Source organism: Macrotis lagotis, chromosome 2, assembly GCF_037893015.1.
Source record: "Macrotis lagotis isolate mMagLag1 chromosome 2, bilby.v1.9.chrom.fasta, whole genome shotgun sequence".
Taxonomy (NCBI): Eukaryota; Metazoa; Chordata; class Mammalia; order Peramelemorphia; family Peramelidae; genus Macrotis; species Macrotis lagotis.
The window spans coordinates 342220513-342245049 of NC_133659.1; the positions used below are offsets into that span (position 1 = coordinate 342220513).

The window sequence follows — 24537 nt, forward strand, 5'->3', positions numbered from 1 at the left end:
TCCCTGGAATCCTTTCCCAAGGAGCTGAGGCGCTCCTCTGCTCCCTCCAAGATGATTTAGCCTTTTCTCAGATGACAAGTAAGCCCCGGCTGCCAGAACACTTGGCAATGGCAGGATCCTGGGGCAGGATGGGATGGGACAGGACAGGACTGGATGGGGTGAGGTGGGGCTGGGCCTGGGAGGAAAGGAGACCCTAGGCTGCACCGGCTCATCTGGCTTAGCCTGGGGTCTTCCCCATCTTAGTGTCCGCGATGGACAACTCAGGATCTCTCGGAGCCACCGCTGTCTCTTTTCTAAAGTGGGCTTCATCTTATGGGCAGTGAGGATCATGGGAGGACAGCCCTAAGATCACATGTAAACATCCCCTATTATTCTTTTGTCATCTGTCCATTGACAAAAAGCTTGATTACAAAGAAAAAAATAAGAATCAGTAGAATGGGGGAAATCCTTTTAGAAGGGGGCCTAAAGAGGAAGGGGGAGTTCTTCTTTGACCCCCCCATGCCCCTTGTGGCTCATGGTCTGATCTAGAGAGCGCCGAGTGCAGGGCTGTCCACCCTTGTAGCTTTTCTGGACAGTATGGTCCAACTAAAACCCCTCCAGAGCTGCATCCAGAGGGTACCTGATCCTAGTGCACCCCCTCAGTTTACAGAGGAGGGAACTGAGGCCCCAATCTCATTCCCTAGCTTGGGTTAGGGACACTAGCTTTTCCAGGCAGGGGTCTGACGTTTATCCCTGCCGGACTTCTCGCGTTCGTGACCAAAGCCTTAGAGGGGCTGAGGCCGAGCTAAGCTTTCCGTCTCGGCTTAGAACTGAAGTGGAGGGTGCAGCTTTGAAGCAGCCTCCCCCAGGTCCCTTGGCTCAAGGGGACTCCCTGGAAGGGGTGGGGGATGGCCCATTGCTCCCAGCTAGGTGCCTCTGGACCAGTCGCCTCTTCTCTTCCAGCCTTAGTTTTCTTATTTGTAAATGGGAAAATTACTAGATCGTTATAGAGAGCAAGTGGAATCTTTGGAAGCACTTCGGAAAATTGAGTCACTCTTGGGAAAAGCTTCCTAACTGGTGGAACCCCAGGGTGGACCTGAGGAAGCAGCTTCTGTCTCCTTGCAGCCCCCCAGCATCAGCTGGTCAGCTTCTGTCTTGCAGTGGGCATTCTTGAGGATCTGGGTTAGAATCCAGAGCTGCCGCCCAGATTCTGGGCTGCTGAGTTTGGAGTGATCCCCGACTGGTGTCTCACCAGGACGGATGGGGAGGAAGGAAGAGGCCAAGAAGCAGCGTGGTGTCGTCCCCCCCACCACCCTGGACTTGTTACTATTCCCTTCTCTGAGCCTTGTGAAAGTTGGATCCTTCTCCACCCAAAGCCTTTTCCTGTTCTCCGAGTCATAATCTCTGACCTGGTCCTTGCACGGAGGGAGGTGAAGTGGACCAGGATTTCCTGAAAGGCCCAAACCCATATGGGAAAAACTAGAAGGTAACAGAGAGAGAGAGAGAGAGAGAGAGAGAAGGAAACTTGGACCCAACAGTAGCAAATGTCAGAGTAAGGATCTGAACTCAGGTTTTCTCACTCCCAATCCAGAGTTCTTAGTGATTCTCTTAGAAGCATGATAGTGAAAATATGACACACTCCTTCCTTTCTTCCTCCTCCTTCCTCCCCTCCCCTCCTCTTCCTGCCCTATCTGCAGCCCCTCCGATGGTGGCACAGCCATCCCTCTCCCCATGAAGGAGCATTGGCTAAGAGGCTACCCCTGAGAAGCCAGCCTGTGCCCGCCCCCAGTGCCTCCTAATCTCTGATCAGCAGAGAGGCCCAAACCCTGTCTTTTAGTGAGAACCAGGAATTTTTGTTAATGCTCCTGGCAGGAGAAGGCCGGGTTTCCAGGGGCCAGGGCTATAATTTATTTGGAGGCTCAGAGGATCTGCCACCTTTGTTGACTCAAGGCTGACTCACCTGAGCAGGGCTTTGGCTCAAGTAGTCTGGCACCAAGATCAGAAATTGGGGCTCGGCCGCCGTCCCTGCCACAAAATAAAAGAATATACATGGGAGGGAGAGCCAGACCGAAACAGGGGGAAGAGGGCAGGAGGGGAGGCTGGGATGAGGGGGGCAGAGAAGCATGGGGCTTTCAAGAGGCAGACCAGAGAGCTGGGATTTGGGTGATCACCAGGAGCATCCCCCAGAGCTCTTGAAGGGGGGGGTCGGCAGGAGCTGAGGTCGCTGAAGGGCTTTGTTTTTCAAGGGTTCAGAGCTGGCATGAGGAGGAGCTGCTGCCCATTGCTTGGGGGCAGATGGTGTAATGTTAAGGGATGAAAGAGGGCAAGTAGAATGACTCAGCTCCTGTGCTGTTCCCACGTCGGAAATGGGGAGGATGTCGGGCGGAGCAGGCGCATCCCCCACCTCCTGTCACCTTCCGGAGGATTGTCACATTAAAAGCTGGAAGGGCCCTTCCAAACTCCTCATTCTGAAGAAGCAGAGCTGGAGAGTCAGAGGGGAAATGACTTGTCCGAGGTCACATGGGCAGTCGGTAGCCCAAGTGTCTGTGTGGAATTTGGACCCCAGTCCTGCCTTCAGACTCTGCTGAGCCATTCCACTGAGTTAAGGTTTTGAGGCTCAGACAAAATCCATGCCAGGCATCCCATGTAGGGAAGGTCCCCCCAAGAATCTCAGGGGCGTCACGCTGGTTCTGCTGAAGGCTGGGGATGGGCAGACGGTGAATGGCTGGATTTCCAGGTAGATTAGCATCTCATAACCCTGAAGTCTCTCCTTTGCCAAATTCTAGATTATGTGATGAGCACGCTGAGCCAACCAAGGTTCACCATGAAACCATCGTGTTCCTTTCTTCTTGTGATGCCATCACCAGATGCACAGGTCAGACAAAGATGGCAGAAGAGGGGGACATCTGGGACCCCTCTTGTCCAATGAGCAGCTTGGTACATGCTGCATCAGAAAGCTGCAGCGTACGAGTTTGAATCCATTCCCCAGAGGCTTTGAAGCTGAGTGACCTTGGTCAGGTCCCTAGGCTCCAGCACACTGCCACCATTTGAGTTGAAGTCCTTTGAAATCTGGCTCTGCCCTCTCTGTCTAGAATGACTCCTCATCGGCCTCCTGTACACTCTCCTAACTTTCTATCCAAAAACAACGCTCTGTCATTGCCTGAACTTCTAATCTTATGTCCCTGCCTCCATGTCCTTGCTCAGGCTGGCTGGAATGTTTTTTTCCTCTCAAATCCCTCAGGACTCTCAAGACTTACCTCAGGTGCTCCTGCCCTTAGGTCACTTTGTCATTCTTGTTCTGGGCACTCCAAGGGCAGAGACCACTTCCTTTTTGTCTTTGTAACCCTTGTGGCCCGGGCAGGGCAGAGGTCTGGTCTGCCCTTGTGCCCTACCCCCTCTGACTGCAGCGTCCTTTCCCTTCCCTAGGTCCCGGTGACATAGGGCCAGTCAGGCTGACGCTAAAGTTAGGAAGGTCACAGCTTACAGGAGCCCAGAGGCAGGGGAGGAAGCAGACCAGGCAACTTGCCCACAGAGCTGGGATTGGAACTCCAATCTGGATGTAGAAATCTGGCTCTAGAGCACATGGGACATGTCAGAGCTGGGAGGACCCCTAGAACAGAGTTCACTTTTATTCAAGTTTTCTGGTTCTCAATGACTAATTTCGAAATGTTTTATTATAATTGTGCAGGTCTGACCTCTACCTGATTGCTTACTGTCTCGGATTAGGGTGGGAGAGAGAATTTGGGACTCAAAACTTTAAATAAAAATAAATAAAACTTTTAAAAATGAGGGGAAAAAAAGAGCATAAAATTCAGAACTTGGAGGGATCTTAGAACCCAGGATGTTAGCCCTGAAACGGACCAGAGGAGAGCATGGAATGTCGGTGCAGGAAGGGCCCCAGAATAGCCAGTCCAATCTTCAGTTTCTTGATGAGGAATATGCGGGGCCCATTCATTCTAGAAGAAGGAACCCAAGAAGTTTAGGCAGGTCAAGGGTCGTAATAACCCCCAATAACCCTTGTGCTCCAAGGAGAGCTTTGGACCCCCTGGGAGACGAGCCCTGAAGCCCGGTCTTGAGCCGCCAGAAGCAGCTCTAAGGAGGAGTTGTTCCCAGCTCCTGCCATGGACGCTTTGGGGCCTACATCTGGAGCTCTTTTGTACAAATCCATTGGAGGAGGGGCATGACCAATTCAACTCCTTCATCAACCCAATGGGACTTAGTCATTCCAAAGGAGGGGGACTCAGCGGGGAGGGGTGTTCTCTTCAGAAGTAGAGGAGCCTGGCAAGCTCAGCCCATTCTACCTTATGGGGGGTGGCTGGCTGGCTGAGGGAGCTCCTAGCAGCGGCCCAAGGAAACTTGCCATGGCTCAGCGCCCTTTACTGCTGGTGGTCTGGAAGAACAAATAGCCACATTCCTGCCCAGCTCCTAGGCTAGTGGACGGGCCACAGCACTCAAGTTTTATGGCCCTTTCCTGGCTTTCTAAATGAAAATGAAGCTTGGGAGGAAAGGGATGGGGGGGGGAGGGGGAAGGGGTACTCTTTAACTCCTGCCTACAGTGAAAGCCGCTGCTTCCTCAGCCATGGGGCTGCCAGCATCTTGCCCACTTGCTACTGGTTCTGTTTTCATCAAATTCCATTGATGGTGGTTGATGTTGGTCTGGAGAAAGTTTCCTGGCCTTTGATGCCCAGGAGGGTCAGATGGTAGAAGGCTTCTAGCGAGAGTAAAGAAAGTTGGTGCCAATGTAGTGGGCATCACCCATGGGTATAGAGTCCTGACTCTGGAGATGCAGGAAAGGAAAATGCTGGCATGCTGTGAGGATCCTCTGCATCTCAAGAAGAGATTTTCTGTCTTCAGAAAGATGACTTATCCTAGCAGTGGGTGCTCCTTGAGCACCCTCTATGTGATCTTGGGCCTCATTTTCCCCTCCTGTAAATTGAGGTGACTGCTCTTGGGCATCTTCTGTGATTCTGCAGCAAGTGTATCCAATCCCTGGGAGGGAGAGGGGGATGAACAGAAGGTTCTAGGTCCAAGGGCATCAGGAGCCTTCAGGCTAGAAAGGGCCATTCTGGGAATTAGGGAAGAACTTCCTAGGAGAAGTGGCAGCTTGGAAGAGAAGCATTTCACCATCATAACTAGGGGCAGACTTGAAGGAGAGCAATGGGAAAGAAGCCTGGACAGCTTTTTAACAGATGAGGAAATCGGGACTCAGGTAAAGAGTCTTGACTGAGGAACACCCCAATGCCAGGCTGAGGGGAGAATTTGGTCTACCTCACACGCAATGGGGAGCCAGTGAGGGTTTCTGAGGAAGGCTGTGGGGTTGGCAGAACTGGACATATTAGGGAAGGTGGCTTAGGCAGCTCTGTGAAGCTGGGTTGGAGAACCTACAGATTAGGAGACCAGGGAGGAGAGACTGTTGTTTCATCTACGTGAGCGATGAGGGGATCCTGGGCCTGTGGTGGTGGCCATGGAAGGACCACTGGAAAGAACCTACTGGGGTTTGAGGTAGTCCCATGTGGCCAGCCCATCAGGGATCTGACCATGGCCTCCTTGTCCAGAATCATCTCACTTTTGTCCCTCATGGAGATGAGGGAGAGTCTATGGGACTGGACAAATACTGGATTTGGGGGCGATGGAATGGGGCCACTACCCCAGGTGAAGGGAAGGGGAAAGAGTGGGCCAGGAAGCATTGGTTTTGTTCAGAATAATCAGGTGAATTAAACCCTTCAGAGATTGAACAGTAGAACCAGAGTGGTTTATCTTCGACTTTGGCAGGCCTGGCATCTTGGCAGTGCCTTGTACATGGTGGGCTCTGAAATGACTCTTGAATGGAAGAAGTGTGATGTTGAGGGGCTGTCATCCTTCCTAGGTGGCAGAAATCCAGCTCCTGAACCCCTAGCACAGAAGTCATAAAATCAGAGTTAGTGTGGGGTAGCGAAAGGTCTGGACCTGGGCAGGTCGCAGCCATGTGGCCATTGGTGACTTTGCTGATCTCCCTGGGCCTGGGTTTCATCTCTGTAAAGTGAAAGACCTCGATGAAAAGATCTCACTCCAGAAAGCTGGTCCCCATGGTTTTGATGCCCTCAACTTTGGGCAGGGGGAAAGGGCATTCCCAATGCACCTTGTTGACTCTTGTCCCACCACCAGTGGCACTGGCCTCCTTGGGCCCTCTTGGCTGCCCCCATCCTCTCCTGCTTGGGAGGCAGTTTGCTCTTGGGCTGCCCGCCTTCCAGAAACAGTCCCTGCTATTTATGGCCCCGGGTGGGAAGCCTTATCTGGAGACTGTCAACCTCCTGAGAAAAGTTAATTGGCCTCAACAGCTGGGCTGGGCCTGGCCTGGCCAGCATCTGACTGGGCCAGAAGGGAAAAGCCTTGAAAACCTCTTCAAAGGATTTTTCTGCTTTTCCTTTGACTGAAAATAGATCCAAAGAAAAGTTGGGCCCTCTGCAGCCATGCCCCTTGGGACGATACCATTCACTGAGCATTGGAAGCAAAACACATTTATAAAATAATATCCAATCGCCACCAGGTACTGCTTTGCCTTCCAGAATAGCTAGACCTCCAGTCCCCTGGTTTCTTTGACCCCCTGCTTCTCCAGGAGCTGACCCTGCAGTCTCCCGGTTCTTCATCCTTTGATGCTCTTTTGCTCTTTATTCTCCCTAATTCTCTCCTGTTGCTTTGCCCTCCCTCTTATAGGTCTGTCCCAAAGCCTCTTGGCCTCTTTTCCTTTAAGAGTCAAAGGCCCCCAGCCCCAGGCTTGGGCTCAAGAGAGAAGGAGGTTTATGTCCCAGTGTCAAAGCCACCTCAGTCTCCTCTGTAGTAAAATGGGCACAGCAACGTTGGCGCACCCTCCTCACCGGCAGGAGATTGGGAGCTTTCCTGCGGCGCCCCTCGTAGATTGGGAAGGCAATGAAAGATAAGCGGCCCTGGCTGCCTTGGCCCCTCCTGCCCCTTCTCCTCCCCCCTGCCTGGTCTCTAGACTCGGTCTTGCCCCCAATTTGGAAGGCCTCCTTTGTCCTTCACCTCAAGCCATCACTGACTCGATGGGTGCAGAGCTTGGGAACACCTGCCCACAAGAGCCCAGGGCCCCAGCCCCGAGCGAGAGCCTGCCCTCCAGATTGCAGCTCCTGGGTGGTAGAGATGATGAGGCCTAGGAGACACTGCTTGTTTGATCCTGATCAAGCCAGCAAACCTCTCGGGGCCTCAGTTTTCTCATCTGTAAAAGGTGTCATAAATACATATCCATGTTCTGTTGGTTGGTGTGGGAAGAGCACTTTGCAGATCTAAAAGTACTAGAAAAATGCAGGTACTAGTCAGGGAATGGGATTTGGGCCCCCTTTTGGGGAGAGCCAAGTGGACAAGGGAGAGAGCAGGCCTCACCTGCTGATAATCACCCACCTGTCCCTGTGGCTGCAACCAGCCTAAACTGGCTCCCAGAGTCATCTCTCTATGGCTGGAAAAGACCCCAGAGGTCATTGAACCAACCTTCTGTCTGTATTGGGAAAAGCCTGGAATAGACTGCCTTCCAGAAACTTCTGCCTGCCTGCTGCCTCCATCCTTATCTCAGTTAACTTCCCACCTTCCTCTCTTCCTTTCCTTCTTTCCCTCCTTCCCTGTCTTCCTCTCCTCTTCTTTCTCCAGCCAGAAAAGCAGATGAGCACTTAGTTATGACGTCACTATCTCCTCCAAGGAGAGATTGGGAACCAGCATCCTAGCGGACTGGGGAGCCCACCCTTGGGCTTGGCAGCTTCTTAGGGAGAAGGAGCAAGGCTGGCCGGCTCAGCCTGGGCCAGGCTTCTACTTGGGGAGATTCCTGGGCCGCAGAGCTTCCTCATCGTCCCCTTGGGGACTTTCTGGGGCCTACCTGGAACCATCTGCTCTTTATTCTGTGTCCCCGCTGCCTCCCATGGCTGGGGGGATGAAAACCCAAGCTGCCATCCAGGCAAGCAGCTAGCATTTCCTGAGGACCCGCTCTGTACTGGGGGGTGGGGTGGATTTCTGGGGACTGCCCCTGCCCTCAGGAAGCTTCCACTCTATCCACCTCTGATTCATCAGCTGGAGGGGAAGGTTATTTCACATCTAGCTTGTGTCTTTTAAAGGTCCCAAGTCCCAGGTGTCACCTCCCCCTGGATGATGACAGGCAAGTGAGCCCTGGCCCAGGCAGAGTCTGTGGCCAGGAGCTCTGTCAACCTGGGAAGTTTCATTAGGAAAGGATGGGGTGGGGGTCCTGGGTCTCTCCAGGGACCCTTGGCTCTGGCTGACTGTGGGGAGCTCTCAGGAGGCAGCTTGGGACCTCTGGCCATGGGGGAGCCTGTTCTTAAGGGAACTTAAGGTTTCCCTGGAGACTTTGTTCTGTCTCTCTCACTCCCACATATGCTCAAGCATGAGCTCAGGACACTCATACATGTGTTAGTTAGCAGACCTGACCTTTCAAAACCTCTGAGGTTCTGACTTCAGCTAAATTTCCCTCATCTAGTCAATGGGATTGATAACGTTCTGCCCTTCCCTGGCACCTGTTCCTCCCCAGGGCAGACAGTCTCTGTTCTGAGGGCTGGCCCATTGGCCAATTCTGTCTTCGTGACCTGTTGTGTAGACTTCAGCAGGCAGGAGCAGTTGTTCTGAGCCCCTTCCCATCCCCGTCCCCCACCCCCCCACCCAGCATGGGCAGCTCCTCTTTATACAAATAATGAAATTGGAAACCTCTCAGACTGGCCCAGGGACACTTACTCTGCTCACACCAGGAGGTTGGGTGGCCGTGGCCATGTCAGGGGTGAAGCTTGACCAGGCTCCCTTGACCCACGATGCAGAGGCTCCTGTAGGTATCCGTACGAGAAAGCCCAAGTGAGGGAGCCGCCGGAGCCTGTGACATCTGGGCAGTTACATCTGAGGTCAGCTGTGGCCGTGTTCCCCTTCACCAGGGACTCCCAGCATCTGGCTGGACTGGCCAACCCCACCAGCTGCTTCACTGAGGCCCAGTTGGAACATGAGGAACTCTGATTCTCACCCTTAGCAGCCCTGAAAACCCCACTTGTCCCTTAGAAGCTTCGGTAATTCAGTGGCATAGTGCGCATCACCATCCCTCCTTTCTGTTCTTGTTGAGTCTTTTCAGCCATGTCTGGCTCTGTGACCCCAGTGGGGGTTTTTCTTGGCAAGAGTACTGGAAGGGTTTGCCATTTCCTTCTCCAGTTCTTTTTACAGGTGAGGAAACTGAGGCAATCAGGATGAAGTGACTTACCTGGGGTCACACAGCAAATAAGTGTGTGAGGCCAGATTTGAACTCAGGAAGATAAGTTTTGATCCAAGTCCGACGTTCTATTCATTGTGCCACTTATCTGCCCTCTGATTCTATAGCCAGTGCTTTTTCCCTACTGCCTTTTTTACAGTTGAAGAAACTGAGGCCCAGCTAACAAAAGGATTTTTCTAAGGTTGCAGAGTAGAAGAAAATGGCAGCTGAGACTGGAGCTCAGGTCTTGTACTTCCAAAGTCAGTGATCTGTCCATCCTCCTTACTGCCTCCTCCTCCCCCCCACAATGGGGAGCCACCGAAGACCGTTGAGCCAGGCAGTAATGAGGTCAGACCACTGCTGATCTCTGCATCTTCATTCTACCAGTGTCTGAAAATGTTTTGGTACCATAGTCGTTCATATAACGCAAACAGAAAGAAACCCATTTATGTGAATAGCATTGGTCTGTGGAGCGGGTACAGTGCCTCAAATATTTATAGTGGAAAAACCACTAGGGTTCCTTTGTCTTGGATGGGCTCCCACGTGAAGTCTGGCAAAGTGGCCTGGGGGTTCATCTTGGAAGGTTGGTGGAAGGTTAGGGCTAGGAGATGGGAATATTACACTCGGGGATATTGCTGGTCTCTTGAATGGGGTAATCCCTTAAGCCCCACGTCAGAATGAGAAATGAAGCACCTTTGTTAAGTTCCTAATTTGATGCAGCGTTTACAGATCGGTAATTAGCTTAATGAGGCCCCAGCATGTACAGAAAATGCTGACTGGAGGAGGGTAGCCTGTTGCCTGTAGTCATGGGAGGCACTAGGTGTGGGTCTGCCCAGAGTGTGGGCTGTCCATAGAGCCTGTGCCCAGATAGCAACGTGACCTTGGCCAAGTGCCCTTCCTTCTCTGGCATCCAACACCTCAGAAATAGAGGTGATCTGGAGTCAGATTAGAAAGGGTCTGAAGCTGATATGTTAACCCAAAGACCGTGGCGTGGGGCGGGGGGCATGCAGCGTCTTCCTCCAAGGAGTGGTGGGGAGAACACTGCTCTTCGCCGCAGTGAGCAGTGGAGAGACTTGAGCGTGAGCCGGGGTGCTGGATGCTGAAAGTGAGGGAGGTCAGGGTCACCGTGAAGGACCCAGCTAACAGGAAGGGGGCTACCTGCCATTGATAGGGCTCCCTGGAGTGAGTACTGGGGAGACAAGAGTAGAGGCAGGGCTGGCCCAGGACCAGTGCTCTGGTCCTGTAATGACTGGGGTGTGGGGGTTTTGCCCAGGGGGTTAGGATGACAGGGGCCTGCACAAACGGGTGGCAGGGCCGCGGTCAGCCTCGCCCTCCCCCTGCCAGTGGGACCAACTTGGACCTGACAGGAAGAAACTTCGTGATTCTAGCTGCCCACAATGAACTTTATTGGGAGGTAGTGAGTTCCTCATCCCTGAAGGTCTTCAGACAGGTGCCAGGTGACCACTTGTAATGGGGAAGGGACTGGTTGCTCTGACCTTGGAGATCTCTCCCAACTCCCTTGCTTCCCAGGAAGGTGCTGAATTAACACCTTTCAAAGTGGGAAGAGGACTCTGCTCCTGAGGGGTTGGGCCTGCTTTCCCATTTCAGACCTTTTCTTTGAAATGACAGAGGGTGCCCTCTTGGCAGGGAGTGGGGTTGTCCACTGAATGACTGGTTCCTTGAAAATACTGATATTCCGGGTGCCGGGTGAGTGTCCAGGAGCCTCGGGAGGGGTTGGATTCCCTCTCACTGAAGGGGTTCCAACCCAGACACTCTGCGGCCCTGCTCAGTTTAGAATTGTCTGATCACAACACAGTCGGGAAAGTTGGAGCTTGGCATCAGGAGCTGAATCCCATCACCAGCACATCCTGCTGTGGGACCTTGGGCCAGTCATTTCCCTTCCTGGAACCTCCTCTGTAAAATGGAGAGAATAGTTCCTCTCTATGTTGGTCCTTAGCATCTCCAGAAATGAGAGCTTTCACCGTCGTGGGGGAGGCAGGTGGAAATGTCTCGCCCCTTAGCGATAGCAGAGCTTAGGAGTCTTCACCAGAGCTGCAGCATTTCCTTCCCACCCTCCTCTTCTCTCCTGCCTTCTTCCCCACCTCCCCTTCTTCCTAGAGCCCTGAGCTTCTCCAGAGTTCCCATGGGGTGTCCCACCGGAGACCTTCCCCACCTCCCGATGGTTGGTTATCTCCCTCTCTCCTGTCTCTCTTCCACTTGGGTACATGGCTCTCCGCAGAATGGCAGCGGCTGCCTGCCTCGGTATGCCCAGAGCAGGTGGATGGCCTGTGGATCGAATTTGTCGGAATCCTTGATAGCTGGAAACACTTCCCTATTGGCTGGGAGGCTGGACCAGGTGCCCTTTCTCAAAGACTGCAATTTCCTATGCCTGGCACCCCAGCTGAGCCAATGTTTGATGGGTCTGAAGCCAGTTCCCTAGCCCTGGGGGGGTTCAGGCCCCTCCACCCAGATGCTGGCTGGCTGGGAAAGACATTCACTGGGTTAATAGTTACAAACATGGCTTCATCATGGGAAAGTCCCCCCCTGCTTAGTGGTCATTAAACAGCAAAACCCCCACCCCCATTCCCAGAGGGCATTTCTTCTGTTTCTGATTAATAGAAGATTTGGGCAGGATTCATTACCCTAGGTGGAGGGAAGAGCCCTCCCTTCAGTGGGGCTGGTATAAACACAGAGCAATTGCTTACTCTGGAAGAATTAAGTTACTGGGAGGAAATTTTAATTGGCCTCTAAACCCCCAGCCCCATCTGGGCTGGTGGCCCTGACTGTGGCAGGGGAACATTTTTGTAATTGCCCATCCTGGGCTCAGGCTTCTCCCTTCCTCTTTTTTGAGCTCCTGAAAGGCCAAGGAGCAGCACCTGCCTTCCAGGGCAGGCTGGGGAGTTGGGGGGGGACCTTCAGGACCTTAGGAGATGACCCCTCCGGCGGTTCCTGGGGCCTCTTTTCCACAGGCTAGTTCACAACGTTTACCCACACGTGGGGCCCAGACATCACTTGGCTTTGTGGTCTCTTCTCTCCTTGCTGATGAGGGTGGAAGGGGCTTCTAAAAGAGGCATGCCTGTGTTCTGCGCCTGGGGGACCCTCTCCTCCCCTTGGCCACCTTGCACACCTGTCCAACCAGGTTGGCCAGGGAGCCTGGTGCTTGTGGATTTTCCCTGAAGGCTGGGTTAGGCCTGAGGAGGGGGAGCCGGCTGTCTGGGACCCTTCTAAAGATGGGCTCTGGAGGACAGGCTCTTAATCAGGAATGAGCGGCGGCTTCAGGCAGCTGTGATCTCGGCTAAGCCGAGGCTTATTGCAGTTTTCTGGTCTCCCCCATTCCTCAGAGATCCCCATCTCTCCTTGGCCCATTCTGCCGTCCCCTAATCACTTAATAACAGGATGGGCGTTATTAGACAAAGCTCTGTCTGAGCCCCTCATTACCTCAGAAAGACCCGAATACGATCTGGGGATCTGCGCCCTCCGAACTGGGGGAAGAGGAGGGCCTGGGGGGGAAAGGCAGGTTCCATCCAGTGTCAGGAGCAAGTTCTTGGTCCTGGCCCGGATTCTCAGGAGGTTTGGCTTTGCCCTGGCCTAAAGCAGCTCCAGAAGTGGGGCTCTGGCTCCAATCGTGAGGTCATTTCCTGCAAGACCCTGGCCAAGTCCCCGAAATCTCAGCACCCAGAGGCAACCTTCCGAGTGTATTAAGTTGCAGAGCAGGTGTGGAGTGGGTTGGCCCAGTGGATAGCAGGATCAGGAAGACCTGAATTCAAATCTTGCCTCCAAATACTGAATCAGCTGAGTGACCTTGGGTGGGTTACTTCGCCTCTCTAAGACTCAGTTTCCTCATCTGTAGAATGGCAATGATAAGACACTAACCTCCCAGCGTTGTTAGGAAGATAGGAAATAACACACACAAATCCTTTGTAACCCTTAAAACATAAATGTGTATATGAATGGGAGGGAGTCTGGTTTGTGTGTGTGTGTGTGGGGGGGTGTAACCTGACCTTTTCCTTTCTGTGAAATGGGGCGAATAATCCCAGGAATAGGGGTTTAGAGTCAGAAAGGACTTCTAAAGTCATACGCTCGGGCTCCTCATTTTAAACAAATTGACAGTTGGAAACAAGCCCAGAGAGATAAAGGACATGGGTAGGAAGTAAAGAGTTGAGGCAGGATTTGAACCCAAACCTCAGACTCTAGCTCCAGGGCTGTCTCCACTGGACTCTTTATTTACGCCTCTTTCTAGGTTGCTCTAAGCTTGGAATGAGAGTTTGGACTGAATGGGCTTTGGAGGTGAAGTGTAACCTCAGGCCCCCACAGTGGGACTAGACGAATCATTTAGGGGAGGTGATGAGATGTCCCTGTTTCCATGGTGAAGATTCTGGGCCCTTGGCGTGGGGTGGGGAGGGGCACAGCCCCTTCCTTGCCAGGTTGCCCTGGCTTTGGAGCCTGGGTTTGCCACTGACTGGCACCCTGAGATCCTGTAGAAGCCTGTCCCCTCTGTAACCCGAGCTTTTTTTTTTTTTTTTGTAAGGCAAACAGGGTTAAGTGGCCTGCCCAAGGCCACACAGCTAGGTAATTATTAAGTGTCTGAGACCACATTTGAACCCAGGTCCTCCTGACTCCAGGGCTGGTGCTTTATCCACTGCACCACCTAGCCACCTGTACCCTGAGCTTTTGATCTGAGAAACAGGGTCCTTCCAACCACAAATCCTAAGGCCCCTGAGAGGGCGTCCAGCACGTTGAGAGCCATCTGGCTAAGGAGCTGCTGGAAGGGAATGGTGTCGCTGGTCTACACCCGCTGCGGGGAGACTGACTTTGCCTTTTCCAAGTCCCAGGCCTGGCAGGTCCCCCGAGGACTCTCTGGCTCAACCCGGCCCAGAGTGAGTGAGCATCTCTTCTGCATTCTCCCCAACACGGGTCTTTTTGCCGCTGCTTGGAGCCCACCACTAGTGGAGAGCTCACTCCTCAAGGCAGGCCTATCACCCTCATCAGAAGGAAAGGAAGTTCTTCCTTATCCTAAGCCCCAAATGGATCTCTTGGTCACCCAGCTTTGCTCCAAGCGGTCTTCCCCTCACCCTCCCAGGGGTGTCCAGGGGCTGCCTGGGGTTGATCTGGAGCTCAGCCCTTTAGAGTCTGATTGCCTCTGGATCCCACTTCTCTGAGAATGAACCCCCTCTCATTGCTTCTGAGAATAAGGAGAGGCTCGGGACAGACTCCCTTCCCCCTCCCTCCCGGTGCCCATCCTGCTTTTGTCTGGGCCTCTCTCCAAAGGGAGCCCCAGCACCTCATTCCCCTTGGGCAGCGGGCCCTCCCCCCGGGCTGCTGAGCAGCAGGCTCCTGGCTAGAGAAGCAGCGACGGATCCTGCCAAGGCTAAGAGCTATTTTCATCTTTGGGAGCCGCTCCTGGGAAAGGGCCTGGCTGAAGGCTAGCCCAAGGTGGAGGTGGCCCTGGGGGGCGGAAGTGCAGGGAGTTTGGGTGAATCACAGGACTGGGCTTTGTCAGTGGGGAGAGGGGAGAAAGCAGGTCAATCTTTGACACATCCTCCCCCTTTTGAGCAAAGGCCCCAGCTGGTCTGGTGGAGTGATCACCCCTGCTCCCTAAACTTCAGTGGCTCCCCGCTTCCTTCGCAGGTCTCTGACCCCACTGGTCCAGGCTTCTTACACCCTCCTCTCCCCTTCCTATCTAGTGGGCTCCAGGTTTCTGAAGCACCCTTCAAAGCTCCTGGCCATGGCCACCCCCAGGCCATCCCAAGTCCCCCCAATTTTTAGCACCCCTTCCCTCCCATGGTGATGCATTTGCTTCTTTGCATCTTATATGAGGTTGTCTGGGCTTCCGGTGCATTCTTCCAGTGGAATGTAGCCTTCCTGAGGGCAGGCTTCCATAGTGATAGTACTCATTTATTTATATGGGACTGACACTGTTGGCTGGCCTGGGCTGCCTGTCCAGGGCCTGCTCTGGAGCCTTGGACAAGTCCCTTCCCCTCCAGACTGAAGATGGTGGGATGCGCGGCCTCAGAGATCCTGGCACTAAAACCCTCCTTTTGGGTGATCTGTAGGCAGCTGCACCCCTGCCCCTCCCCCACCCGAGGGAGCTCCCTAGTAGGCCCCTCTGCTCACCCTGCTGGCTCTGTCCGACCTGTCCGGGCACGAATCTGGGCCCTGGGCCAGCCCCTCCCTAAACTGAACTTGAACCAGGCTGGCGGGAGGCAGACTGTGGTTAGGACCTGCCTCCCCCCTTCACCGCCACCGACTGGGTGGGGGTGCTCCGTCGGGGCTGGCCGGCCCTGGTCACCCCGGGAGCTTCCTTCATCCAACTCCAGGTGGGGACCCAGAGGTGGGGGTGGGGGTGGGTGCAGGCCCTGACCCGAGCAGCTCAGCCCCTGATAACAGGAGCCAATTCAACAAAAGAGGCAGCCCCTGCCCTCAAGGAACTTCCCCGCATCCTCAAACTAAGTCAAGTTGCAACTGAGGAACCCCACTTGAGGGGTGGGGAATATGGAGGAGAAGGCCCCAGATCCGCAGGAAGGACCCCGGGCTCTCTCCCCAGCATGGCACTGCCTCCCGTGGGAAATCTGGCAGAAAAGGGAGATGGGAGCCCCTGACCAGCCCGGAACTGGTGCCTAATAAAGGCTGGGGTACTGCAGGCTAAGAGAAAGGCATCTTTTATCTTAGAGGGGGAGAAAGCTCCTGAAGGGTTCCGAACCGGGGAAACAGGGCCAGCTGCAGCTGGGCATCGGGCATTGGAGAGGTCAGCCAAGGGGGCCTGGGGCCAAATGAAGGAAGGAGGGCATGGAGGGATTCCCCCACCCCACAGGGAAGTTTGGAGGAGGGGTGGATTTGGGAGAGAAAGAGCTTCCCTCTTGGACCTGCTGAGTGTGGGAGGTGCTGAGGGGGCACCCTAGGAGCTTGGGAGGCTGGCCTACACCCCCCAGGCTGACGTTGGGGTGGGGTGCCTTTCTCCCATGGGGGAGGAGCCTCAGCCAGGCTCTGGCTCCCTGTCTAACCTCTGATGGGGGGGATGTGGCACCTTTGCAGACAGCCCAGAGCAAACTGATGTGCTGTGTCCCCCCACTGGCCATCCCCCTCCTCTCCGGGTCTTGGGATTAGAGTCTTGGAGTGCCCCGGCTTAGTCAGAACTCATCACCATTTCAAAGGGCAGTAATAACAAGTGAAAACCAGCTCCGGAGCCAATAGCCAGAGGCACCCAGGGTGTGACGGCAGCTGCGCACCAGAGGGTTAACGCTTTCCTCCCCAGAGAAGGCCAGCCTGTCTGTCTGGGCCCTGGGGGCCCCAAGGCCAGAAGCTTCCTCTTTCTCCAGCCAGGTCCCCTCTGGCCTGGATGCCAAGCCAGCTCCCCTTCTGTCCAGAGTTCAAAGGCCCCCTGCCTGGCTCCCCAGGGCTCCTGTGCGGCTGGGTCCCCTCAGGGGCGGCACCTTCTTTCCAGGCTTACCCCTGTCTTACCATGTAGCTGTGTTGTTTGGAAGGAGCTGTTTGCCCACTGTCTCCCCCTTGGTCAGTGCGCCCCTGGAGAATATGGCCTGGTTTCTGGCTTCCTTTGTATCCCAACTCTTAGCCCAGGGTCTCCCCTTCAGTAGGCGGTTAATAAATGCTTGTTGTGGACTTCATTTTTCTTGTTCAGAGGCCCCTCCCAGCTCTGACAATCCCTCTTCTGAGGGCCCTCCCGACTCTGGATTTTTTGGTTGGTGGCACTTTTGGGGGTCCCCCCACCCCACCCTGAGGCCCCTCTATGGGGAGGGCAGTATCTCACCTGCTCCTCCTCCTCTTCCCTTCAGTCTGTTTGGCCTGGGTTCCCCCCCCCCCCGCCCCGTTCTTAATTTTAGAAGCAAAGAACAGGATGGTTTTCTTTTGCCTTTATTTGTGGGTGGCCCTCTGTCGTCTCCGGGCCTCTGTGGGTCCCGGCCCAGCCCCATGGACAAGTTAGAAAAAGACCCCAAGTACAGCCTGTTCCTGGGAAGTGGGGAGGGGAGGGAGATGGGCTGGAGAGTGACGCCACCAGCCCCCTCACACCGGGACCCTCCTCACTAGCCCAGAAGTGACCAAAGCCTTTGAAAAGCTTCAGAGGGCCTGCGATCGTGATGCTCAGTAGTGGCGGGGCAGCCTGGTGGGTAGGGGGCTGGCCTCCGGACCACCACCCCTGCCCCTGATGCATCCTGGCGGGGGGCCTGAGCCTGAAGTTTCTGTTCCAAGTATTAATGACTGTCATTATTACAGGGCGGGAGCTGGCGGCTCCTCCACTGCCATGGGGGCCACTTTTCTCTGTGTGGGGTCCAGGGGTGCTGGGTGGGGAGGAGCATCAGCTGAGGGACCGGGGTGGGGGGCCCAGTGTCTGTCCTTCTGCATGTCTGAATGTGGGCATGGGAAGATCTCAAAGTGAGAAATGGAGGGAAAAGCTTCCTAGAGGTCCAGTCAGAGGACCTGGGTTCAGATTCTGACTTCTGTATGACCCTCGTGACCCCCTGGGTGTGCCTCAGTTTCTTCCTCTGTAAATGAGGGGGATGGGGAGGCCCTTTCAGCTCTCTATAGATCTTTTTCCAGTGGAGGCTGGTTGGATCCAGGGTCTGCAGAAGCTTTGAATTCCCCTCCTCATCCCCACCCCCAGCTCTGGAGTCTGGGACCGCAGAAAGAGCTGGTGGCATTGGCTTCGCTGGAGTCTGGAACGGCTCCATGTCCAGTTAACGTTGCTCAAAGACAGCCTCTCTGGTGGTCCTAGCCTGGGGGTTTGGGGGATGAAGAGGGAAGAATGAGTCCCAAGGGCCCTGGGGGGGGGACTGGCTGCCTTAGGCCTGTGCCCCAGCCGTCCTGGGATGTCTCTGAGCCCCAGGACCCCCCCCCCCCAACAGCTACCACAGTCTGTTATGACTTCTCAAGCACATCCCTGGGGAAAGCGCTTTTTTTGGTGTTGGTGGGAATGTGTTTGTAGGCTGGTGGGCACTGGGACCGAGAAGAAAAGGGTTCTGTGTGTCCCCTGGTGAAAATGTGTGACTTTAAAACACCCATGTCCACATGTGTGGGGGTCTGTGTGTAGGGGGGAAGGGGGCCCCATTGTGGGCCTTGGAGCTCAGAGAGGTCTATGAAGTATTCCCTTTACAGGAAGGGAAACGGAGGCCAAGTGGCTTCTTCAGGGTGTCCTAGAGGTCCTAAGCATCAGACCTCCCATCAGTCTTTCCTATTCCAGACCCAGAGCTGCCTGGAGTATTCCTGGTGGTGTGGAAAGGGCACTGCCTGGACTTGTAGGAGCCAGGTTCGAATCTTGTCTTTGATGATTCATTCTCTGTACCCATGTGAATGGGCCTCAGTTTACTCCTCTTAAATAAGAGTGTTAGGGGTGGCTGGGTGGCGCAGTGGATAGAGCACCGGCCCTGGAGTCAGGAGGACCCTAGGCTGCACCCCCTGATTTCCTGGAGCCAGCCGAATGAGTGGCAGTATGTGAGCAGCGGGTGGGGGTCATGATGGCATTCAGATGGAAGTGGGATCAGAGTTTCTGCTCTGCTTCTGTGGGGGGATGGCTGGGCCCAAGATGAGCCTGTGTGTGGGCTGCGGGAGGAGGTAGTGAGCTCCCCATCAAAGTGGGCTCCATCCCAACCTCCCAGGCTTTGGTTCCGACTTTCTTGAGAAAGATGCTGGCCTCTCGCCTCCACTGGCTGCAGCTGAGGACAGAGAAGGGAAGACCCCCCCCCAACTCAGGCACGGAGTGGGGGCTCTGATTCCCAGCCCAGAGTCCCCCAGAACGGGATGTAGGAAACAGCAGCTCCCCCTGACTGCTGCTTTCCGGCCTTGGGCCTCAGTTTCCTTCTCTGTCACTCGAGCTGGGTGGATACTCTAAGGCTGTAAATCCTTCTGCTTCTTCGGGGGTCTCATTTCAGGATCATCTTGGTATTTTTAATTAATGTCGAGCTCTATTATGCTCTTTATTTCAGAGAGCTTTGGATTTCCAGGGCTGAGAGGCTTGTTTTGGTTCTTAGGAGAGGGGCCCAATCCCCTCCTTCCTGGACTGTGGGGTGGGTGCCAGCTCCTGGGGCAGTCCTGGCAGTGCCCAGAGGGAGAGGATGGGTGGTGAATGCTAATAGCCCGCCCTTGGGCCTCGATGAGGGAGAGCTTCCCCAGCTGCTGCAGCGGCTTCTGGCCCGGGAGGGAACATCATTCTGATTGCTAGGGGCCCCAGCCCCAGCCCCAAAGATGGATGAGGCCAGGCAGCACCTGGGCAGGCCCTGGGGCAAACGACTGGCACGTTTCCACCATTCCTCAGAAGCTAGAGTACCCACAGAGGATGGCCGAGGGATCCGGGGCCAGTCCCACAGTGGGTGTCCCCCTTGAGCCCTTCCTCTCTCCTGGAAGCCCCTAAGAGGGGCAGCAGAGCCAGGATGGGCTCCTAGGACCGTCCTCAGGGAGCTTCCAGAAAAGTGGGGACGGGATACAAAGCCGTTTCAGGGATCTTGGTGGGTTGGGGAGCTTCAACAGGGCTGGAAGCAGGGTGTGGAGGGGCCGGGCCGTGCTCCTTGGGGTCAAGCCAGACTCAGCAGCCGCTTATGTCACTGGCCCCTGGGGAGGCATTTCCCATAAAGCATTGCATTTTTTATACACTGTAATGATAGCAGCGCCCTGGCCGGAGGCTGAGGAGCCGCTTTCATAGGTGAGGAGACTGGGACCCAGAGAATCACTTTTCTGAGGTTACGCAGTTAGACTGACCCAATTCGAACCCAGCACTCTACTCTGCTGCTGCCTCCCATCTCTAGGGGTGATCCTGAGGATTTCTAGGAGTCAGGAACAAAAGATTTGCGTGTATTTTGTAAACAGTCACTTGTCCTTCCCATCACGTACATGTCTCTACCAGGGAAGGATAAACGGGGCTGATTTTTGTGTGGTTTAAACAGGAAATTGGTTCTCCGCGTGAACGCCCCTGGTTTTCAGGACCCAATTTAACACTTCATTACCTGAGAGGCCTTCCTGTTCCACAGAGACATCTGACCGAGGGAGGCCAGAGAGCTGCCTCCAGCCCTGCTCTGTCCCTCACTGTCTCTGGGACTCCAGATGGAGGGCTGTGAAGGTCTGGGCTGGCTTGGGCAGTCTGATTTCAACTCCTCAGGCTCCTTAGACCCTCAGAATGAAGCTAACCTTCCCCAGGCCCCCTCAGTCAGTCAGAGTCTGAAGTGGGGGTCCCCAATAAGCCCACCCCAGAACTGGGGAAGGGGGAGGCTCAGGATGATCCGATGGGGATGGGGATGGCAGATGTAGAGGCCACAGCGTCAGCTGAGGATCAGAGGTCAGTCAGCCTTGCCTGTTTTCTCAATTTGTCCCTGAGCTCCCTGGAGGCCAAGACTGTGTCTTAGCCTTGGTCTGTGGCCCTGCCTCAGTGGTTCTGGGGGTGCTCACTGACTCTAATATGTGGAATGCTACGTAAGCTACATTGTTTTTATTAATGCTTAAAACACCCCATTTCCAATTGATGGATGGATGGATGGATGGATGATGTTTTGTCCTTCATTCTAGAAGACCATGACATCAGGGAGGCAATGTCATGACAAGCACATGAATTGGATTTGAGTGAGGGGGGCTGTGCTGTCACCAGCCTCACTTTCTCCTCCAGAGCCATCTGGGTCCAGTGGCCGGATATGGATCAGGAGGACCAGAGATGGCCCTGGAGGAGAGGAAGTCAGGGTGAAGTGACTTGCCCAAGGTCACACAGCTGGTATCAAATGTCTGAGGCTGGATTTGAATTCTTATCCTCCTGATTCTAAGGCCATTGCACCATCTAGCTCCTATGGATGGGTAAGATGGGTGGGTGGATGGGTGGATGGATTTGGAAACATGGTCACCAACCTTGGCACTGTACTCTCTTATACTAAGAATTGTGACTGGGTCAAACACTCTGGGGAATTATTTTACAATATTTGTATTGATTTCTTGTTTTTTATATCACATTCATTTTCCAATATACACCTCCCACCACAACCACCACCAGTTATTCCTTATAATTAGGAGGGGAGAGAGAGAGAGAGAGAGAAGTTGAGCAAAACCAACCAACATTCCAACCAAGGTCAGCAGGGTATGCTGTGTCTGGTATCCACAGTCCCCTGCCTCAGCAAAGGGAGGGAGAATTCTCCTCTGCCACCTTTGGCGCCCTGCCCCCCTAAGTGTGGTGTCATTGTCTTGCAGATGGCATCCACAGCGTCACAGCCCTCTGCACTCTGCGGGTGACAATCATCACAGATGACATGTTGACCAACAGCATCACCGTCCGCCTGGAGAACATGTCTCAGGAGAAGTTCCTGTCGCCGCTGCTCTCCCTCTTCGTGGAGGGTGTGGCGGCGGTGCTGTCCACTACCACGGATGGCATTTTTGTCTTCAACGTCCAGAACGACACGGACGTGAGCTCCAACATCCTCAACGTGACCTTCTCGGCTTTGCTGCCTGGAGGTGTCCGGAACCGCTTCTTCCCATCCGAGGACCTCCAGGAGCAGATCTACCTGAACAGGACCCTCCTCAGGATGATCTCCACCCAGCGTGTGCTGCCCTTCGATGACAACATCTGTCTGCGGGAGCCCTGTGAGAACTACATGAAGTGTGTGTCCGTGCTCAAGTTCGACAGCTCGGCCCCCTTCATCAGCTCCACCACCGTCCTGTTCCGGCCCATCCACCCCATCAGCGGGCTGAGGTGCCGCTGCCCACCGGGCTTCACTGGGGACTACTGCGAGACGGAGATCGACCTGTGTTACTCCAACCCCTGTGGCAGCAACGGTCTGTGCCGGAGCCGAGAGGGGGGCTACACCTGTGCCTGCCACCAAGACTACACAGGTAGGTGTCTGGAGGGGCCTGGGGCTGGGGTGGCTGGGGGAAGCCTGGCTCAAGAGCCCAGAGATGCTGGGGCTTCCTTGCAAGGAAATTGGAGAGGGCTGAGGTGGGAAGAGGGGGCAGCCTGGTGGCAGGCTCGTATCTGGATTTGAAATCCCCCAGGGAGTTCCCAGTTGGGATTGCCCAGGTCAGTGGATGAATTTGAAGACCAGGGTTCAAACCTGCCTGAGGATCCTTGGGAAAAATTGCTTAGGATCCCTTTGGTCTCAGCTTCCTCCTCTGCAGACCAGATGTGGAGTTCTGGGGATCACCAGGGTCCCTGAAGGTTTTTTGCTGGAGGCTTCTCTCAGTCTGAGGTTTTTTACTTTTCTGTGGGTCCCAGAGCCCTTGGGCAATCTGGAGAAGAGGAGGGGCTGCTCAGGAGTGTGTTGTAAATGCAAAAACTAAGACCTAGGGGATCCGTATGTATGCTCATGTTTATAGCTATTTCTCCAGGACTCCATTTCTTCATCTGTCAGATCCCAGCTGGGACACTACTGGGGGACCTTGGGAAAGTCACTTCTCACCACTGACCCTCAATCTCTCCCTGGGTAAATTGAGGACAATTCCACATGCATCCCTCAGTCCTGGGGGGAGGGGAAGACCACTGACCAAGAACTCAGCTAACGTTGACTCAGCTGTTCTGTGTCTGCATTGTGCTGAGTGTTAGGAATCTAAAGACAAAAATGGGGGTCCCTTCCCCATTCTCTGGGGGACAACCTTCTTTTGGAAGGAAGTCTATGCCAAGTTAATTGGGAGAGGAATGAGGAGAGAACTACCTAGAGGAGGGGTTGCCAGGAAACTTGGGGGCTTGCTTGGAGTCCTCATCCTGGGAGGGGCTGCCCTACCCATTTCAGTTTGCTACCCTCCACAAAGATTAAGAAGTTTTTTCCTTACTTGATCTAAATTTAAAAATTAAAAAAAAACCCATCCCTCTTAAGCATGTTTGAGGGGGGAGGGCTTCTGACCTTGCTTAGATAGAGAGTTGGGAGCGACTTGAGAAATAGGCTGTTTAACTGGGAAGGTCCTGGAGACCATTTTTCAGGTGAGGTAACTGATACCCGCATAAGTGACTTGCCCAAGGTCATACATTCAGAGTGGCAAAGACAGGCTCAGGTCCATCTGGTCTGTTTTTGAGTCCAGGCTTTCCACGTTGGGCTCTCCATCCTTCCCTCGTGTCTTGGTGGATATTCGGGGAAGGACATTGGCTCTCAATAGGTTCCCTTCTCTTAGCCTGGCCATTTCGGGTGAGTGGGAAGAGTTTTTGCTGAAGTCATCACCTCCCTGAGCAAAGAGTGATTCACCCGAGGTCACCCAGGTGCTGAAGGAGAGAGCCAGGATTTGAATTCAGGTTCCTCCCAGGCTGAATCAAGAGCTCCCTCTCCCTAAACCCACCAGCTCCCCGTAGGAACATCTCACCGTCTCACCAGATGATAATCTGCCCTTTCAAGGAGATTTGGAGGTGGATTAGGCTGCTTTTTGGTGCCCACCGGAGAGAGCCTCGGGAGAGCTCCCTGGCCTCGTTTGATGTGTTTAGTACCAACAAGTTAGGAGTCAACTCGTTGTTATCTGGACCGGAGCTGTTTTCCCTGGTCCTCAACAGGAATCTGCCTGGTGGAGGATGTGGATTTAAAGTCTTAGCCAGCACTTAGCAGCAGGAAGAGAGAGAGCCACCAGGAATTGGGAGAGCCCACAAGGGGATCAGCGGCTAGGGAAGGCGAGCTCGGCAAGACCTGGGCCCGTGGCTGTCTCAACATGTGATTGGAAACAGCTGGACTGGAGGGGGAACAATGGAATAGGCTGCCCCCAAACCCCAGGCCCATGCCCCCCCCCCCCCAAATCCTCAGCCTCTTTCTGCTTTGAGAGAGAAGAGAGGGAAGGAAAGGTTTTGGTGGAGCAGGAATTCTGGGGGACAGAAGCCAGGGAACGCACCTACCCCTCTTCACTGACTGTCTCCCCTCCTCCATCTCCAGTGCCTCCCAAGGTCCCCGCCCAGTCAAATTTGTTCTTTCTTCCTTTTTTCTTTCTTCTTTCTTCCTCCCTTCATTCCTTTTTCTTTCCTTCCTCCCTCCCTTCCTTTTCCTTCCTTCCTTCCCTCCTTCCTTCCCCTCTCTCTTCCACTTAATTTTGAGGTCTGAATTCTCTTCCAACTTTCCTCTCCCCCTCCCCCAATGAGAAAACAAAGAACAACAAAACCTGTTGCGGGCATGTCTAATTGACAAAACAAGCTCCCACATTGGCCATGTCCAGAAAAAGATCTTCCTCAGTCTGCCCCCCGAGTGCAGCAGCTCTCTCTGGAGGTGGGCGACATGCTTCTTCATGGGACCTCTTGACTTGTGGTTGGTCATCGTGTCAGTCAGAGTCCAGAGTTCCTCAAAGTGGTTCATCTTTGTAATGTTGTTGTTGTGTGCATTGTTCTCCTGGTCCTGCTCTTCCCTCTGGATGGGCTCATGCAGGTCCTCCCAGGTTTTCCTGAAACCCTCCCCTTCATC

At 54.3% G+C, this 24537-nt stretch overlaps 1 protein-coding gene across 1 annotated transcript in view; it reads left to right on the plus strand.

Annotated features, from left to right (window-relative positions):
- Window positions 1–24537, plus strand: part of CELSR1 (cadherin EGF LAG seven-pass G-type receptor 1) — a 134686-nt gene that overhangs the window by 27192 nt on the left and 82957 nt on the right. The window contains exon 2 of the mRNA XM_074221092.1: window positions 21371–22009. Coding sequence (XP_074077193.1) covers window positions 21371–22009 — 639 coding nt within the window. The remainder of the gene's footprint in view (window positions 1–21370; window positions 22010–24537) is intronic.